At 38.1% G+C, this 20,238-nt stretch overlaps 1 protein-coding gene across 1 annotated transcript; it reads right to left on the reverse strand.

The window, feature by feature from the left end:
- Window positions 1-7,468: 7,468 nt before the first annotated feature.
- Window positions 7,469-19,666, reverse strand: DDX18 (DEAD-box helicase 18). The gene is made up of 14 exons (XM_065637636.1): window positions 19,480-19,666; window positions 19,164-19,343; window positions 17,588-17,731; window positions 16,934-17,069; window positions 16,379-16,479; window positions 16,068-16,267; window positions 15,865-15,979; window positions 14,229-14,368; window positions 13,207-13,368; window positions 12,061-12,213; window positions 11,253-11,366; window positions 10,404-10,460; window positions 8,862-9,039; window positions 7,469-8,229 (listed from the first exon to the last, which is right to left on the reverse strand). The coding sequence occupies exons 1-14, from the start codon at window positions 19,595-19,597 to the stop codon at window positions 8,087-8,089; spliced, it is 1,941 nt and encodes a 646-aa protein (XP_065493708.1). The 5' UTR covers window positions 19,598-19,666; the 3' UTR covers window positions 7,469-8,086.
- Between the last annotated feature and the right edge of the window lie 572 nt (window positions 19,667-20,238).

The following is a 20,238-nucleotide window of genomic DNA, read 5'->3' on the forward strand; positions in this document are numbered from 1 at the left end:
TGAGTGCTAAATATCTTGCATTTTGCCACCTGAGCTTCCAATAGGCAGAATCTGATGGAGCTTGTCAAGAAAAGCCTTTTTGCAACACTGCTGTGAGTTAAGCCTAAGCAGCATCTGAAACAATTGGACGCTGGTAAAAATTTGTTGGAGATGGCAGACAGCGTGTGACTGCTTCACAAGCAGCTTTGCATGCTTTGTCTTTATATTGCTCCTTTCTAATTTGTGTCTCCTTTTGTTAGTTAATGCCACTTTTAAAATGACAGCAAAAGAATTACCGAACAACTTTATTCCCTTAAAAGGCACCCAGACCCAATTTAAAAAAGCCCGTTAACTTCTAAATGTTTCAACATTTGTCAGTCCAGTTCTGTGAACTTAATAAAGGAATAAAAGAATCTTGTCACAATTTTAATAACCCAGCTATGAAAGAAAGACTCGCAAACAAAAAGTACACAACTCAGACTAACTGCAGAAGTTTCAGGTTTAGGGGCCCAAATGGGCCAGTTTGCTGCTGCAGGAAATGAGGCTTTTTCTTGTGTTGAGGGTACGTCACTTGTGAGTTGTGGACTCTGTGTGGGCCACCATTAAAGCTGCCCATGATCTCAAAATCTTACTTTCCTAGAAGCCATATGTCCATCCTTCTACTCCTACTTATTATGTGTATGTTATGTGCCACATCCAGATAGTCACATTCCCATTCACACATCAAATGCATTGAAATCTCCCACTTCTTCCTCCCACTGGGCTGAAATAACCTAGTCCTGTGATACAGAGGCTTGAATAAAATCTCAAAGGGATTTATTCTTTCTTGATAATTACCCCACTGCTGCTTGTCCTGTGAATGCAAAGGCTTAGTGCTCTTCAAAGATTGCTATGGCAACACAAGACAGTGTCTTGGAAACCAGGGCATGCTTTGGAAAAGAGAAGAGGGAATTTTAAAAAATGAGGAGACTTGCAGGTATTAATGTATTCTAAATAACAGGAAAGCAAGTAAATATTGCATGAAACGATTAAAAACAAACAACCAAAACCAAAACAAACAAAACCCCAACCAAACAAAGACAACCCAAAGAAACAGACAAAACAAACATACACTTTCTAAAGGAGGACCTAGTTTACTTTTATGTAGTTACAGTGTTACAAGTTGTTGTCCTGTCAAAGTGGAATGAAAACAATGAAAATCCTATTTCATTCACTGGTACTCTTCAATGACTTAAAGTACAGTCTGCTTTTCATAGTGTCTTCTCTCAACAAAGTACAGCAGTGTGTATCCTCAGAAGATATCACCAACTGTTTCATTGCTTTTAAAATAAGCAAATAAATATGTGACTAAGGACTTGAAGATACATGATGGAATTAGTGGTAAATACAAAATAACATCATTGTTCCATCTGGATGTTTGGAGCTTTGTGGGCAGAGCAGCCCGAGGGATACAAAACACAAAAGGAATAGTAATCTAGTTGTAAGTCAAAGAGTAGAAATACTTCACATCTTCCTTTGCAACTTTTCTCACTTTTCCCTGGTTACCTGAGAATCACTGAGAAAAAGACTTGTGACAGAGGTGAGGAATTGCAAAACATATTTCCTAGTCCTTATCACCTTACCAAACGCCACCTGCAAAACTCACTCTTCTGGCAGCCAACATCTTCAGACTTCGTCTTGTCATCTTTTTTTTTTTCTGCCAGTCTGAAAGATCTTAATTTAGCTTAATCCTCCGCGCATCCTCATAATTCCTGTCCAAGCTCTTCTCTGTACAGTTGTGCTAAAGAAGTGGTCGTCTTCACCGGCCAGCAGCTTCCTAGGCCCACGTCATTACAGCTCTCGGTTTTCAAGCACTTTCAAGGACAGAATGCTGCTTAGGGACAACTTTGGAGGATGATGATTCATCCAGATAACCAAATTTCAACTCATTATGTGAAGTGTTGTGGTATTTTTATAGCAAATATATAAAATTTAAATAAAGTTTACATTTTTCAGGAGTTTGCTTTTATCTGATAGAGATAGAAGCAGATTGTTTTTAGACTGTTATAAAGGGGCTGAATGTGACTGTTTTGACTCATTTTCCATTTTCTGTTTTTGATATAAAAGTCCTATGAGAGATTCTAGTAGATGCAGTTTTATTCCATCCTCTGTTCTCTGCTAGCTCTTTAATGGAAAACCAGCCTCCTTTATAAAGCATTTTTCAGCAAACTCATTTTTATAAATCATGCAATTAATTTGATAAATAAATAGAAAGATTTTCAGCTCAAGACAAACCCTCAGAAGCCCTTTGACAGCTGGTTCCCTATTTTTATGATTGAAAATGTGATGGTGAATCTAAATGTCACATAAATGCTAGTTAGTGTTGATTTTATTAATAATGAGCAAATCTTTGACAGAATGATTTCCATTCAAATATCAGTGTAATACTTTTGAACAGACAAGTTTCATGGCCATACTCAAAGAAAGAATCATTCAAATGAGTTTAAGATTAATTAAAACCTGTATACCTTATTGATTAGATTGTACCTGAAATAGCATTGGTGTGGCCACACCTTGAGTAGATGATCAATGTAGGTCTCTCCCATCCGAAAATCTATTCTAGTCTAGTCTAGTCTCCTTATTTTTAAATAATCCCTTGCTGAATTTCTGTAGGAAGTGGTACAAAAAATTATGGAGAGTTTACATAAAGCATACATAGCACATACTTGCAAAGCACCAGAAAAATGTTGAAAATACAATGTTTAAATAATCATTTAGTACTTCATATACTTTTGTTACAGGCCATCTGCAGCCAGGGCTTAGTACAGGTCAATGATTCTTTTTCTAGTATTAAAGAATTACCCCTTATAGTACTACAAGCCATTTGGCTAACACTTCTTCTGCCACAATTAAGACAGGAATATAAAGATGTCAGTTAATACAATTTCCATGGAAAAATTAAGTTGCTTTATGGTGGGGTTTTTTGCCTTTTTTTAATCAAAAAGCAATATCATTGTAGGTTATATTTATGCTCTCAAATTACATTTTGTAGGTATTAGTATTACTATGTGCCTTCGTAAATTCATTCTCAGGTCTCTCAATAACAAGTAGAGAAAGGTGCCACATAGAACTTACCTGCTACTCAACTGTTTTCCCATACAAAAAGAGTTTTATTAATGAGAAGTGAAAGTAATTAAAGAACACTTATCCAGAGCTTATAAAGAAGACTCAATAGCTCCTACAAATTCACATGGTCTGTCAGCCTGTATGAGGGAACCTCTAGGTTTAGTTACGTAGAGTAACACATTTAATATTCCTGTAATTTTCAACATGCATAGGTGATTGCAACCACTCACAGAGGAGCTCAGAAAACCCTGAGTGGCTAAATATCTGCAGATACCAGCCAAAACAGAGAGGAGCATTTGGAAGAGATTTTGAAACTGTTATACACAATTTTGCAGAGCCCGTTATTTTCTTCTTAATTCTGACCAACTGGGAAAAAAATAGTAGCTGGTTATATTTTTCAGTGTTGTAGCTTACAGAAGTGTTTGGGAAGATGGACTGTAGAGTATGCTCAGATATCTTTTGGAAAGGTGAATGCAGTTTCTGAAGCTGGATGACACCGATATAACAAAATGAGCGTGTGTCTAGACAGCACCCTGATTTTCCATTTGTCTTCCATTCTCTTAATGGCATCTTTCCTCTACCTCTCCTCACAACTCCATATCAAATGTTTGGTGGCTACGAGAAGAAAAAAAAAAAAAAAAAAGTAATATCTTCCTTATGTGGCTGTGCAATGAAGAGATTTGACACAAGCAACAATTTAGTATTTATGATTTTGATGCAAGCCAGAAAATTTTTTAGAAGCAAAGTGCATTCCAGTTCAAGAGGCTGGATTCTTATTGCCACGGCTCAACACCTTCTATAAATCTGGAGCCAACAAAAGCATCAGAAACAGTTGCATGAATTCTCCTGCTAAGCCAAGCAGGTAAAATCCTGAGGAAATCAAGCTGGTGGGGCAAAAGTCAAGAGCAGAGGCAGATTTTATTCCGTATGTCTAGCCAGTTGATTCTAGGCTTCTTTGAGCAGTTATTTTAGTTAAAAAAAAAAAAGCACACCTTTTAAGAGCTAATAACTGGCTCTTTTCTAGTTGTTAGGTTTTTAGATCTCTGTAAAATCCCTTTTAAGTTTTGGGGGGTTGAAGTAACTGGACAACTACCTCTTGAAGAGGACAGCGGTACAACTAAAACCAGAAGTCACAGACCTGTGCTATATCCTGTCAGTACCATGCCTTCCTTCACAGTGGGAAGAAATTGGAGACTTCTACTCAAATGCTATTTGTTCTTTTTTAATCATGTAAACATTTTCACCCCTCCTGTGAGAGCTTGCTTCCCCGAGCTTAGAGTATTGACTTGAAAGCAAATCATTACAGTATCTAAAGCTTTGGTAGCTTACTTAAATCATCAATTCATACGTGAAACAAAAAGGCTAATTACCGCCAAAATATAAATATACTTCTTATTTACAGCAGACCCAAGTAAGTATTATCTGGTTCTCAATTATTCTTGCTCTACAGTGTCAATAAATGTGATACTCACCTTGAAAAATTTGATGGCAACAGTTTCTGACTAGTCTTGTGCTTGTCCATAACTCGGCAGCATTACGGTGTAGGAAACTCACATCATGACAAGATTTTTCATGATTATGAGCAGTAGCTCAGCAATGGAATTCTCCTTTATGGGCCTGTTCCAAGAACTGTCAAAAAAATCTTTCAGCTCAAGCAGGACAGTTCTGATCACTCCCTTAAGTGGTTTAGAGAGTCCAATTTCTTTGTCAAGGTTCCCAGAGAAAGACGGCGATTTCTCAAGGCACGTGGTATTAGTTCCCAACCGATCAGTCACCGTTACGAGACAAGCCTTGAGAATCTGATGGCTGAGGTCTATTAACCGCTCACAAGATTGATAACAGGGTAAATTGCAAAGGAAACGTTAGATTTCCAATCCGTCTGACAATCTTTTAAACTTCTTGCAATACCGTAGTAGAATAGATACTGCTTGATACACACAGATATTTAATCACAAACTATTTTTCATTTATGACTCCATAAAAGGTAACTACATCTGCACAAGGCAGGAAGCCAAAGTTCTTATCTTTCAATACTCAGCGTCAGCTTGGGAATTTCTCTTCTGCTTAACCAGGAAATTACAGTGTGAAACAGCAGACTATGTAGTTACTTCAGACTGTTGCAGCCATTATACATTAAAAATGTTTAAGTGACAGTGTTAGCGCTTTTTTTTTTTTTTTGCGGGGGGGGCATGTTTTGGCAGGCTAGTACTACTCTAGAAAAATATCATCTGGTCTTTTCATCTCTTGGATGAGATGATGTGAAAGATTTCTTTGTATTAGGCTATATAAGAAAATGCAAACCAAAATTACCAGAGTTGTGTAGACTCCTGCCAACCCCGTTTTTCTGTTGTCCTCCCATCAGACTTCAGAAATTGACAGTACCTCAACTCTCCCAAAGAAAAAAATTATGTGGAGCTGGAGGTTCTCTGGCTGCTAGGAAAGCAGTCAGCCTTCTGTTGCCAGAATGACAAGAAGTGACAGAACAAAGCAGCTCTCCGTGAAGCAGATTTTTACCTGCACAGAGAAGGAGCAAGAATTCTGATTCGCTTCTAAGCCCAACCAGTTCTGGCTGTGCAGCACGTGGTCAGACAGGTGGTCACTGGCTGCGTCCATCATCTCAGCTTTTTTCCTGTTCCAAACAAATACTCCACACTACTTAACTTACACTGCTTGTGCCCGCATAACCACGCTCTGATCTTTTTGGTAGTTTACTGCAGCTTTTTTTACATCTCTTTCCAAGTAATTAATTTTGCAGTTCATCTAATGAGTCCTTCAGTCAATTTCACTATAATGTAAGTTAATTCCTACACCGTAACTGCACAGATTGCAGGTGCAGACAGAACCTTTCAACTGCATGATGCCATATATCTCAGAGATAGTTCTTAAAATGTGCTATTTACTAGTAAACAGACATGAGAACTATTTTGGCATCTATTATTTGTAAATATATAAGAAAACCCAGAATCAAAGACTAGAACTCAAAAGACCCAGGCATCATGTACTAAGTATTGCTTACCCTTCAGAGCAGATTTTGCGTTTACATTGAAACTCTGGAAATATGAGACATTCAAATCCTAGTAACAAAATTACTTAAATATTTTGACATATCAGAGGTTCTTAATATCTGACCAATGTCAATTAAGAGTCTTGAAAAGTCCATTAGGGCTAAGTCACCTGTTTCACAAAAAAAGAGAAAAAAGGCACCACTCTCAGTTCTGAATGGTAGAAGCAGTAGCAACAGAATAGTCATACTATTTTCAAAAAAACAAAAACAAACAAAAAAAAAATCTGGTTTCTCTAAGGTGAAAAGAAAGTTTGCCAATGTTTTCCTGCAATACCTCAATGCACATATCGTAGTTTTAAATCTGACAAACTACTTCAAAAGACCTAAGGAATAACAGTCCACTTTATATTGGAATAACTACATATGCTTTTGTATTCATACTCGGTCCTGGACTATATTTTGGATGTAAATTAAAAGCTGTGTTACTGTAATCACATGGGACCCAGATTTCTTGATCCTGTGACATTTTAGTGTTTCCCTGTACTGATAGATGTACATTTGTGAAATACCCCATTTCCCCAAAAATAAGACAGGGTCTTATATTAATTTTTGCTCCAAAACTTATTACTTTTTTACATGTATAGCTGCCTGGACACTATTTAAATTGACTTTTTAAAAATCAACTGTAACTAGGGCTTATTTTTGGAATAGGGCTTATATTTTGAGCATCCTCAAAAATCCTGAAAAACCACACTAGGGCTTATTTTCAGGAAACAGAGTACTATTGCCCACCACTATTGTAGCCTCATAATAGTTACCTACTTCTACAAAGGTAGAGATATTAAAATAATATATGTAATATAGTTACTCTACTTTGCCCCGACTTGTGTATTCTTTGTTTACTTAGTCTCCATGTTTGTTCTGTTTGCAATGTGTATTCCACCCTCTTCCATTTCAGTCTTTTACATTTCTTCCCCAAAATATCCTTCTAGTTTATTTATACCCCATTTTACTTTTTTCACTTACTGATTCTCTCCACCCGCTCAATCCCGTGGTAGTACCTTTGATTTTGCCCATCACTGATCTGACAAACTAAGACTACAAAGCAATTCACTTTTCTAACTTACAAGATACAACTACAAAAATTCTCACTGTATTGAAGTGATGGAGCATTTTAACAAACATTATCTGGAATGAGTGCTTCCAATTTATGCAATCTGCTTTTCTTAATTTTCTTTGCATATTCATAAGAGAGTACACTAGCCATTACGAGATGGATAAATTCAGGTTTAAAGAGAACATGAAGGAAAACCAAACATTTCACTAGAATGTTACCATTTTATCACATTAAAAGTGACAGTACTAAGCAAGTCCCAGACGTGGTATAAGAGATTTTTTTTTGTTTAATGTTGGACACTGTACTTGTTATACAGATACCATGACTTAAATCAATCACAAGTTCATACAGCCTTAATTATTCATAGGCATGTTCTGTTCTGAAGGAATCTTCCTATATTCTTCAGCATGTTTGATGGACAAAGCAGAGTTCTGTAGCACTAAAAACTCTTCCAATGATTCATGTGGGCAAATTTTTTTTTAATCTCACACTATAATCTGTCCTTGCATTTACTCAAAAAAATTCCAGAGGTGTGCACAGAAAAAAGGGTAAACATAAAGCAAATTCTTCTATAAATCCTAGAAGTATGTTTTCTTTCTTTAATAAAATCTCTGTAGTATTGACTTCAGACAATTATATTCAACTATCTTCTTCCTTACAACAAGTATAGCAAAATTAGCAGGCCATATTCTCCCTTTCTATCTTTAGTGTCCCTTCCAAAGACTCTTCCTCAACTGAAAGATAAAAGACGTTCCCTGAAACAAAACCATGACCACCCCCTAGAAATGTGACTACAGCACTTTAAATTGGAAGTAACTGTCAGATGGTTTGTATCAAGGTAGTCTATTCCAATGCTAAGAGGCATTTTAATGAATGTATGATTAACGAGAAAACTGCCGTTTGTCCGATTTCTTGCTAATGTGTTTGAAAATTTTAGCTTTGTGGACGTTCTTCGATTTCTGGTAACCAAATCCTCCACCTCCACCTCTTTTCTGTAGTCTTCTGCCATGGTTGCTGTGCACATCTGGAATTTTATTGGTTAAAGAACTTAAAAAGGAATCATGTGAAATGTTGCTTTTTAGGTATGAGTTATCGATGTGAGAAAAAATAGCAGCATTATACAAAAAGTTGAGTTGCATAACCATGGGCAAAACTAGAACTTTGTGCTTGTGGTTCTAAATAATGCTTTTACTTCTCCTGTTGGCTGAGCTGGCTAAGTACTACTGCTTCAAATTCCATCTGCTGGCAGGCTTGACAGTAATCTAGATGGAGTCTTCTATTTCATGCTCTTGCCCCTCTTTTTCAATATTCCATGATTATTAAACTTAAACCTGTATCTTTCAATGAAAATAATACTGCATGGAGGAGAGAAGTACTCTAGAACATGTATGAATTCCAGTATCCACTACCCTGCAGCAACTAAAGCACGTACAGCATGTACATGCACTAAGCCACAGACAGTTGTAGGCCATTTTTGCAGTTTTAATATTTGCTATTTAACATTTTCCTTGATAAACCATGGTTGGAGCATGATGCATTTATGTGATTAGTAGAAAAAAAAAAGCAGAATTTGAAGCAGCATAGGAGCTTCAGTAAGTTGCATTTAACATTTATAAAGCAGAAATTCAGCTTTGAAATACTGCAGTAAAAGGATACTGAGGTCGACAAATGGAGGAACTTTAAAGCCAAATGAAAGGCTGACTTTGGGAAGATCCAAGTTATTGACATCATAGATCTGCTTCAGCGAATGGGAGTCATAAGCTCTGATGTAAGCTTTGTACGCTTCCTGGGCTGACTTGTGAAGGAAGTAGTTCTTCTCAATCAGTTTCTCCAGCTGGTGAGGGGAAAAAAAGCCAAACCCAAAAAGACATATCCAATTATAGCTATAACACATGTATAAATTACATTCAAGCAAATTATTTACTGTGTGGGTTGCAGTGACATTTACTATTCACTCCAGAAAAAATTGCCCCATGACGAATGAGTGCACATACATATATCAGAGTGCTTTTATGAACAAATAGAGGGACAAAAAAGCCTGAAACTGAATTACAGTACAAAGCCCCAGCAATATGAAAATTTACACAAATATTAAACTGGGTTGTCCCAAGCAAGTTAGTCCAGGAGGAGTATACAACTGCAGCCGCACTATGACGCCATGTGTATGCAGAATTAACAGATTGCAACAGTATACTTTTAAGTCAGACATCTAAACTGCACCATTCCATGTAAATCTATGTATAGTCTTATCTATTATGAATTGTAAAATGTGCAGTATTAATTCTAAAACAGAAATGCAGATTCAGTAGTGTCAACTGAGATGTTTTATTAGTTGCGGGCTGATTTCCCAATACTCTTTAGATCCAAATGTCTCGTTTGATGTTTAACATACAGCACATGAAAAATAAGTTACATTAGACATCATCATCTCCTAATTATTCTTAACTAGGAACCTCTTTATGCAAGGACTGTCACTGCTTCTTTTACTTACTATTTCAAATTTAAATTAATGCAAAGAAGCTTTACAGTGCTCTTATGAAAAGAATGATTCACAGAACTAAACAATGGAAATTCACATCTACAGAAATATCTAAGTAATTCTATTCAACTTTGTGCTCCATGGCTGTATTTATAGCACTGGAACAAAAACCAGGTTTAGCTGATGCTGGACTTTAACAACATCAGGCAGTTAAAAATCCAGCTGGAGTATCTACTAGCATCTGCAAGTGTTGCTATGGGATCTCGTTCTGCACACTGAAATCTTTGAGTAAATAATCTCATAAAGCACATGCTACTTGCAATTAATCTGAATATACGTAACCATTCAGTAAAAGCTACCAAAACCCTGTTTGCTATGCCAGAGAAGAACAATCTGTTCAAAAGCTGAAATCAGGTTTATATCACCACGGTTTTGCAATGTAATGCAAAAAACCCAATTCTTACAAGCAAATTCATTCTGTATAATTATGACAATTTAGTACTGGATATTAGAATTAATCCCTAATTTCAAAACATTTTATCGCTTTATTGTCATCAAGGGACAATACAGCAGGAGGATTTACTGCCCCATACTCATCTACAGGAATTTTTCCAAACAAGCATGCATATTTTTAAACTGCAGTCATTATAGACTAACATTCTCCATGTAAATTATAACACGGATATTCAGAGCAGCTGTAGTATTAAGTCATTTCATACCTGAGACTGGATGTCTGAAATTTTTGACCAAGAAAATTCAAATTCACTTAGTGGTACCTTAAAAAAGAAAGAAATAAAATACCAAAATTATTTCTACTGTGTAAACAGTGATGTGTTTTTTATACCATAGCTGTATCTGTCAATATGTAATTACAACTCTCAAGTTCAAGGATGTTTTTGTGAATTAAAAGCACACTTGTACGTATTTTTAGGTTTTTGGCATCATCTTTTATTCAAAGCAATGATCACAGTATTTTCCATTATTACTCTTATCGCAAAGTGCAATATGCCAGTATTATCACTTCCTTTAAACTAGAATAACAAAGATGCTCTGTACAATACTTTTACCCCTTTATCTTTTGCTTTAGAAGCTTCACCACTTCAGTTACAAGTGGCAAAACTCTGTAGTGCAAACAACCCCATAAGGAGAGCAACTAAGAAACCATGTGCAGTTTTATCATATTAAAAATGATTACAAGGCGGCTACACTTCTTTTGGAATTGAACAAAATGCAATTGATTCTTTGAATAGAAAAAATAAAAACTGCACGAGAAACCTCTGCATTTTAATTTCCTCTGGATGGCCAACCTCCCAGTATCCTTCCAGAGAGAGGTCATAGCAGATTTATCTATTCTTCAATAACACAAGTTGCAGTTGCAAAGCAACTATAAATACACTCAATATTTACCTTTGTGCTGCTGACTTCAGACTTAAACTCAGATGTTCAGTTAAAATATTTTCTAAGCAAAAGAATGTTTTTGCTTAAAAAATTATAACGTTTAATGATTACAGTTTTTGCTTTTAAAAATTGCGCAGTTTAAAAAAAAAAAAAACTAAACATTAGTTTACCCTGGCTTGCTTTAGGTAACGAAGAAAGCCCAGTTCTTCTGGTCGTAAAATGAGCAGAGCGTGTCCTCTACCATTTATGCCTCTGGCAGTTCTACCAACGCGATGAATATATTCCTTTGGGAAAAAATAAGAAACAGCAAGTCCAATCTGTCTTTCAAACACGTAATAATCAAACAGCTTCACAAAAAACCCCCACCAAGTTAACGTTAGTGTAATGCATCATCCATATTTTTTAAGACTTCTTAGCAGTGACACATGAATGAGGGAAACCAAGTGGTGAAGATGCAAAGCATAATTAGGCTGAGACAGAATCCCCTGACTAGAAGTATTTTTACCTTTTTCTGAAGAAAAAAATCTTACATCTGCTGTAAATGAAAATTAAACTTTGCTTTTGGTATATTTGTTCTGTATATTTGTGAAAACTTCTGAGTTTTGCATGTTTACACTGGACATTTATTCAAATAAGAATGCTGATTTTTAATAAAAATCAAATTTCCACTGGAAAAGCTCTTTAGGAGACTCAGGGATGCATAAACTCATATTCTTCCTGAGAAGTGTTTTGTTGCTCAGTTGGTTAGATTTAAAAAAAATAATCTTTTAGAAAGCAACTCTTAAAAAGGTACCAAAGGGCTCAGTAAGGTGCAGCATCTCCTAGGAGCTGGTGAAGGGAAATGGAAGGAATGAGCTGCTAGATACAAACACGGCTGAATCCTGACCTGTCAAGCAGCAATTTCAGCTTTTCTCTGCAACTATGTTTTATCTAGGATTTGATTTGTTGCTGTGACCTTTCTCTATTTCTTTAACTTACTTTTGGATCATCTGGAGGGTCATACTGGACAATCCAGTCAACTTCAGGAATATCCAGTCCTCTGGCAGCGACATCGGTGCACAACAGTATTCCAGATTCTGCATTACAGAACTGGAAAAATGTTGTAGTACGTTTGGTTTGTTTCTGCTTGCCCTAAAAGGAAACAAACACATTAAGGGTGAAATATCAACTAAAAAAAAAAAAAAAAAAAAAAAAAAAAAAAAAAATCTGCCAACTTGTAAGCTTAAATCCAATTTCCCATTTCGCATATTACATCACTGACAAAATATGAAATAATTTGGGACATCTTTCCATATCATGGACTTGTACAGACCACGCAGGACCATTCTGCAGTGAAGAAACAACACTATCATGGTCAGCAGCACATAGCTATAAGAAATAGCATCTCTTAGGTTACACTCTATCTTCCAAAGTTTTTAATATTTGGTTACATAAGCATTCTGGTCAGAAGGGCTGCATAAACGCCTGAAGTTCAGAAAAAGGATATTTGCATGTCTAGCAATATGTTAAATAGATTATAGGTTAAAAAAAATATATAAATACTTGTAAAAGTTCTATCAAAGTACAGCAAAAAGTCCCCAAAAGAACAAAATAAAAAAAGACATTTGTGGTCAGTTACAACTATTTCATATACGTTCAGTCAACTCTTTCTCCTGGACTATGCATTTTGTGGTTTCAATAAAAATTCAGAATACCTATCCAAATGGTAACAATTGGCTTAGTAAAACCAAATATCACCCAGGCCTTAGAAAAAGCAGCCATCACTCCAGGGATTAGAGAATTTAGATTCCCCTGACAGCAGCTTTGCTCCACAATTTGAATTGTAGTGCTTATGAAAGGCAAACAACCCCTTGGAAGAAAACAGAAGGCCTTCCACACACAGAAAATAAATATCAGTGTTCAACCCTGGTTTAGAAAAGTTTAACAAGACTGGCAATGTTGAAATATCATTATTACATAGTCTTTGCTTTATTTCCTTCCACTACAGACTTATCAAGACCATAATCGGTTTGTGAGCAGCAAATCTGTTTATTAGAAACTGGACTGAAATAAACAAGGCCAACAGGAGGTCAGTAACAACTTCAGGTACTATGACATTAATTGATCAATGGATAAAATACTTACATGAATGGCCAAAACAGGCAGATCAATGTAGTTGAGTAACTCATAGTGGTACTTCACTGACATACATGAGGAAAAAAATACCATTAGTTTCTTCTTCCGGTTCTTCTTGAGGAATGTGAAGAGCAAAAGGAATCTTTTTTCAGAAGGACACACTACATATCCCTGGAAAAAAATTAAGTATTGTTAAATAAAGTAGTCTGGAACAAACTTTTGTTTCAGCAATACAGTTAAACAAAGGAAGTGTTATGCTGTGAAACAAATAAGCCAAGTAGTTAATTTTTCCAGCTACACTGGGCCAAACCATTTGATTTATTTTCTGTCCCTCACCTTGGTATATGAAATTCCTAAAGATTATGAACTTAGCAAGAAACTTACTGTACTAACTTGAAATATGAAGAAGTAATTTTTAATTAATTATCCAAACTAGTTTAAATTCAGTAAAAAATTAGTTCATACTATTAAAATTCCTTTCAAGAACTCTGAATTATTGACATCAGGCATGAAAATAACTGCATAGGGTTCTTAACATTTTTTTATGATTTCAAAGATTTTTTAATGGAATTCTTGCTACCGATTTACTTTTCTAAGGTAATACATAGGTACTGGTAATTTTACAACAACTCATCATGTCAACTGCACAAACCCAGAAACTGCTGTGCAACTGCGTTTAACTATTATCTGGAGCAGCAACAATGAAACATATCTGAAATACTTCTCTCTCTAGTCAGTAACGTGGAAAATACAGTTAGAATGACAACTGGAGCTTAGGGAGATAATATAAATAGGGACAAGTTTAAGTAACCGTATTACTATTCCATGAGGTTTTATATCATCTGTCCTGCAAACATTGACTGGACGCATATAACTTACTGCAGTTAGCACACTGAATAAAGCCCCTCAGGCAACCAAAAGCTTTTGCCCCTTAGGATGGTGAACACCTTTAAGACAGTGTTTGTACAACCCACTTGAAACACATTGGTATGTTCACAGACCAAACCCTTTGAACAACATTTGTATTTTACCTGTTCAAGACCATCTACTGTTGCTGTCTCCTTGTTGTCATCAACCCCAACATAAAGTGGCTCTTTCTTCAGGGAGATCTTTGCCAGATCTTCAACCTTTCTGGTTTGTGTTGCAGAAAAAAGCATTGTCTGTCTGCGCTCTGAAAAAAAAAATATTTGTTTTGAAAGACAGCCTCATTTTTTTAAAGGAGAATTCAAAGAGCACGTCCATGAAATCTCTAGCTGCAAACTGCCCTGAGCAAGTTTTCTCCTTTTTTTCAATTAAATTGTAATTCAAACATACTGCTAACGACAAAGACAAGTGTAATTGTATTATGGATTGTACAAGATGTTTACTTAAGCTGCCCTCACCCACAAAATCCTAGCATCTATCAAAACACAATATTCTTTCTCTCTGTGAAAATGTTAATAATCATTTTCACTCCAATTTAGTAACCAAACAATTATTTAAATAAACACCGATCTTGTAATTCTAACTATAAATTGATTTCATTCCCATGAATACAAAAATCATTCTAGAGATTGTGCAAGGAAAAAAACTTATCAAAACTGAAGTGCATGGTTACTGTTTGTTCTTGCAAAATCAGTCTAGACCATACGCATTTGTGCACAGTGTTCGCTCCAGTTGCAGTACATCTGTGCTGAGCCTCAGTGACTCCAGTGGTCTTAGAGCAGCTACCTGGAATCTCCTGCCTGCCCATCATCTTGCAGCTCAAATACACATCCTGACCTCGTAACATTTTCTTGTTACACGAGTACTTGGAAAATACAGACTTAACCTGTTTAATTTCACAACTGCAAGAACAGTAGCAACTGTTCTTGCTGAAAAATTGGTGCCACCACTTTTAAAATGCTTTTTGCTGCTTTGAAGTGTCTGTTTTAAAATATTATTTCCTTCCTAATGAGATGAAAACAAGTTAAACTGATGTAAAATAAAAATTTATTTCATCTGTAATTTTCCTGCTCTTCTTCCCTTTTCTGTTTTTAGCACTGCTCACTAACATTCTTCACAGGCTTTATTAATTTATCTATCTGCATTTGAAACATGCAGATCTGAACTTTAATATTTATTTATATACTATTTCCGTGTTTTTATTCCTGTATTTTGGAAGTTAAAGGGAGAGCCTTGTTGAGTCTGAGAATGCATTTTATACATTCATTACAAAGAATAGCTAAATGAAAAATTAGGAAAAGAAAATGTTAAGACGAATACACAAACAAAATTTCTGTAAGATACTGTTCTTGGAGGCATGAAGAAAATTTGAACTGCAAGTCAGAAGACCTTTTTCCTTATATTTCAGCCTTATTATGTAATAACTCATTGTAGAAAATAAATAGGCAGGGGAAAATGAATGGGAGAATGCAGATGCTATACTAAAAGGATCTTATATAAACAGAATTATATCCCTAAAGTGCACATTAAGATTCTGTCCTTCAGATAAATGATTTTAAATAAAATAATATATGCTAGCTATCAGGAAAAACAGAAAAAAAAAAAAGGACAGAGTAAGACAATCACTTTGAAATGCATTTACAGAACCATAAAAATTAATGATTTCTCTTATAATAATTGAGTCATAAAGAAGACATAATGTTAGTCAAGTGATTTCCAGGAAAGACAGGTATTCTTTCTTACTTGGTAGAAGTTTTATGATCTGTTTCATTTCTTCTTCAAATCCAACCTCCAAGATCCGATCCGCCTCATCAATTACCAAACACTGCAAGTTCTTGTACATGAAACCTGGAGTGTTCTAGAAGATGAACAAATTCAGAGTCAGACAGGGACAACAGTTTTATTATGTTTTAATAATGCAGATAAGACATCAATATTTTATCTACCTGCATATGATCCAGAAGTCTTCCTGGTGTTGCTACAATGACGTTGATTCCATTTCCAAGTTTCTGTGCTTCTGCTGATCTGTTACTGCCCCCCATTATCAGACCATAGGTGTGAACATGATGATTCATAAGTTCTTTAAGAACTCCGTAGGTTTGCATAGCAAGTTCTCGAGTAGGAGAAAGAATAATAACACCTGTTCCTAAAAAATACATCAGACATGAATAAGTTACAACTCCTCCAGTCTTCCTCCTGGCTACATTCCTAAATTGATGGCCACAGTAAAATTCAATTGTGAAATGAAGAGCCTTACCATTTCTAGGCATGAATTTTAACTTGTAGATGAGCTCTACTGCAGGAATAAGAAACGCAAGTGTTTTGCCACTGCCTGTTTTTGCAGCTGCTAAAATATCCCTGTGTGCAGCAAAGTTAGAAAGAGAAGTATTTAGTTAATTGTACAGAGAAAAGAACAATCCTATCTTGAATGATGTTGACAACGTAAAAACAGGGCTTCTGCAAAACCAGCAGAGTTGGTATTACAAGCTCGGTGGCAGATGTGGTCCATAGCAACTTGTCACCACAGCTCTAGAGACTCTTTGAGACACCAGACTGGCGAAAACAGACTTCCCTGCTTTCAAAGCCACACAAAAAACAGTTTCCGTGAACTTACCCTAAGTCATTGTTCACAGGTAACACAGACATACTTTGTTAACTTGCATTAATGTCTATAAACAAAATATTTAAAACATACGAAAACGTATTTTTTAAAAAGCAGTTTAGCTGCAGAAAGTCACATTTCGTGCATTCAGCTTGCTACCAAAATTTATACAATATTTGGGGTCAATATAATGATTAAAAAGACTCTTACCTGCCTTCCAGAAGTGGCTTAATACTTTTATGCTGAATTTCAGTCATGTGTGTAAACCCCATGTCATTTATGCCTTTCAATGTGTTCTCACTGACAAGACCAGCCAGGGAAGTAAAGGAATTGTCTTCAAAAGCACCTGAAGTGAAGGAGGAAAAGAAAAAAGAAATAAAAATGCTTCAATTCCATCTGTCCTCTGAGATTACACAGTTAAAATTGACCTAGATTTAAAAAAAAAAAAAAAATCAAAGCAAAGGATTTTTTTCTTATTCCTTTCTACTGTAAAATGTGAAGACACTGACGAAATACTCTGATTAACATGTTTCTAGGAATACTGCAGAGCTGTTAACAATGAATGTGAATGCACCACTTCTTATGCCAAATTTACTAGTTGTACACCTCTGCCTTGCTCTTCTTGGACTTTTTCTTCTACAGTTACACATGTGTATATTTTTTAAAACAGATTTTCACTAGTAGTTTTAAGACTAACAAGAGTGTGTACATAATGCAAATTTCAAAGAACAGCAACTGAATAACAGCTGTACAGCTGCCAATGTCACCTGACTTATACAGCTAATTTCAAAACTGCAACTTGCTCTGGAAGAAAGCATTAGACCTTGGATTTCTGCACACGTATGAAAAAGGGACACAAGATACCTGTTACACCTAGTGGTAAACTGGGCACTTCATCTGCCTCCCCCTCCTCCTCTTCCACTTGTTTCTCTCCAGAATCTGGCTTATCTTCGTCTTCTGCCCCCACAGATTCATCTTCTTCGGGTTTTGCTTTTTTAGTTTTTGTATCTAGAACGTTATTTTACAGAAGACAAGTCAGTTTGAGATACAAAGGACATGTTCATCATGAAAAGTTGTTCCATAGAGTGAATTTCTTTAGTCTGTAAACCACTTACAGACGTCTTGCGTTTTTCATGGGGTGGGATGGGGGCACGAGAAAGGGAGGCGAGTTTTCTATGGAAATTTTTGAGGTAGAGAGCAAAAAAAATCAGAAGTTCCTTGCACACAATCCACTTTGCACAGTAAAACAGTGAAGCTTAATGTATACTATATGAAATTTTCTACAGAAACATAGAACAAGTTACAAAGTTCTTTCCCATCTGTAACACAGCCATAAAGCTTCCAACACAGGTTGTGCTCAGGTCACATGAAATGTAATCCCTGTGCTGTTTCAAGTACGTGAATCCTCAGAGAACTGCATGAAAACACCTCTTAATTTGCATAACCATTAGAAGTGTCACAAAGATCAAACACATAAGAGAGAAATGTTTCAAATATATATATAGAAATATATCTGTGTGTGTATATATGTATAAAGTATATAAAAATCAAGCAATATTTGCAGGACACAATTTGGGGTAGTTTCCCAGTATACTTTAGTTTCACAATATACAGATGTCACCAAACACTGGATGTGTTACTAAAAAGACATAATGGCTGCGCGTTCAAGCATTGGAGGCATCTGCCTGTCAAAGCTCTGCTTTGAAAGCCAGCATATATATTTGCACAACAAAAAAGCAAAACCTTCAAACTTAGCATTACGAAGTAGAATCTTATGCAAGAATTAAATGGGTTGCTACAGGTTTAGTATATATTAGAGCTCAAATGTTACAGCTGGAATAACAAACAAGTAACTAAAGACCTCCAGAGTTTTAGAACGTACATCAGGCCAACATACGGTGCTTCTCACATCCAGGCGACCAACCCTGGTGTGGCCTCACCTGGAGCACTGTGTGCAATTCTGGGCTCCACAATATAAAAAGGATATAAAAAGATTTTAAGCTACTGGAGCGCATCCAGAAGAGGGCTACAAAGCTTCCTCACAAGGGCAGGCGTTAAACTTTTCTGTCTGGCGACCAATGACAGGATCCAAGGGAATGGCAGGAAAATGTGCCAGGGGAGGTTTAGGTTGGACATTAGGAAAAGCTTCTTCCCCCAGAGGGTGCTGGAGCACTGGAACAGGCTCCCCAGGGAGGTGTCACAGCCCCAAGCCTGACAGTGTTCAAGAAGAGACTGGACAACGCCCTCAGACACACGGTGTGAACTGTGGGATTGTCATGTGCAGGGACAGGAGCTGGACTCGATGATCCTTGTGGGTCCCTTCCAATTCAGGACATTCTGTGACTCCTCTCCGACAGGGTGGAAAACGAAAGAAGGAGCTTTTTAGGGTCTCCAAGAACAACTCAGCCCTGAGAGGCAAGCTGCGGTTCAGATAACGTACCGTCTCCCGCGTCAGCCGCCGCTTTCCTCTTCTTCTTCTTCTTCCTCTTCTTCTCCTCCCCGCCGCGGGGCCCGGCACCCTCCGCACCCTCCGCGACCGCTCCGGCCGCCGCCGCTTCCACCTCAGGGGCCGCCTCCTCCTCCGCCGCCTCCTCCGGGGAGCCCCGCGATGCCGCCTCGCCTGGCGGAGGCACCGCACGGCGCGGAGACACGTTTGGGAGAGAGAAAGGGAAACCAAAGTCAGCGACCGCTCCGCCAGCGCTCGGCCCGGGAGAGGCTCTGCATGCCCAGCTGGCCCCGGCCCGGCCCCGCCGTACCTGCCCCCTCGGCCTCCCGCAGCTTCAGGTTGCGCTGCCGCAGCTTCAGGTTGCGCTTGTGGATCTTCCTGCGCAGCAGCCGCATGGGCAGGTTGCCCGCGGCCACCGACACCGACATCGCCGCCGCCTCCGCCCGCTCCCGCGGCCACACGTGGCCACAGCGCCGCTGTGCATCCGGGTCCCGCCGGAAACGCCCCCCCGCCGCCCGCGAGGCCTGACGGGCGGCCCGCAGCGCCCCCTGGCGGCCCGGCGCAGGCAGCGTCGGGGTCCCCGTCCCTGACGGGGGTGACCTCGGAGATGGCACCGGCTGTCCCACCCCGGGCCGGCGTGTCCCCAAGCGAGAGTGGAAAACGGCCCGTTTTACCCTGAGGAAGGCAGTCACCATCTCCTCCACAGGCGCCCCTTGCCCCACGGTGCCCGTTTGCCCGGTGGCGTTGCCTCCGCTCACGGTTACAGGTGTTTAAATCCAACCGGGGAAAGAAACGCCCCCGAGCATCCACCTGTGCGGTCCCCAGTGTCGCACCTCCGGGAGAGGTGGATTTGGGGACACCCTGTGTGTCCCGTGGTGTGCAGCCGGAGGGGCTGGGGACACCCGTGTGCCCGCAGTGCCGGCGGGAGCTGGATCCCCAACGCCGGGGTCCCCACTTTCGGTGCCGACTTCCAGCGGTAAAACTGGTGACCTTGGGGATAAAGGACACAGCGGTGCCTTCCGCTGCCTGTTCCTCCTGATGGGCACGAAGAACATGGAATCCCCTGGAT

This window comes from Caloenas nicobarica, chromosome 6 (assembly GCF_036013445.1).
Source record: "Caloenas nicobarica isolate bCalNic1 chromosome 6, bCalNic1.hap1, whole genome shotgun sequence".
Taxonomy (NCBI): Eukaryota; Metazoa; Chordata; class Aves; order Columbiformes; family Columbidae; genus Caloenas; species Caloenas nicobarica.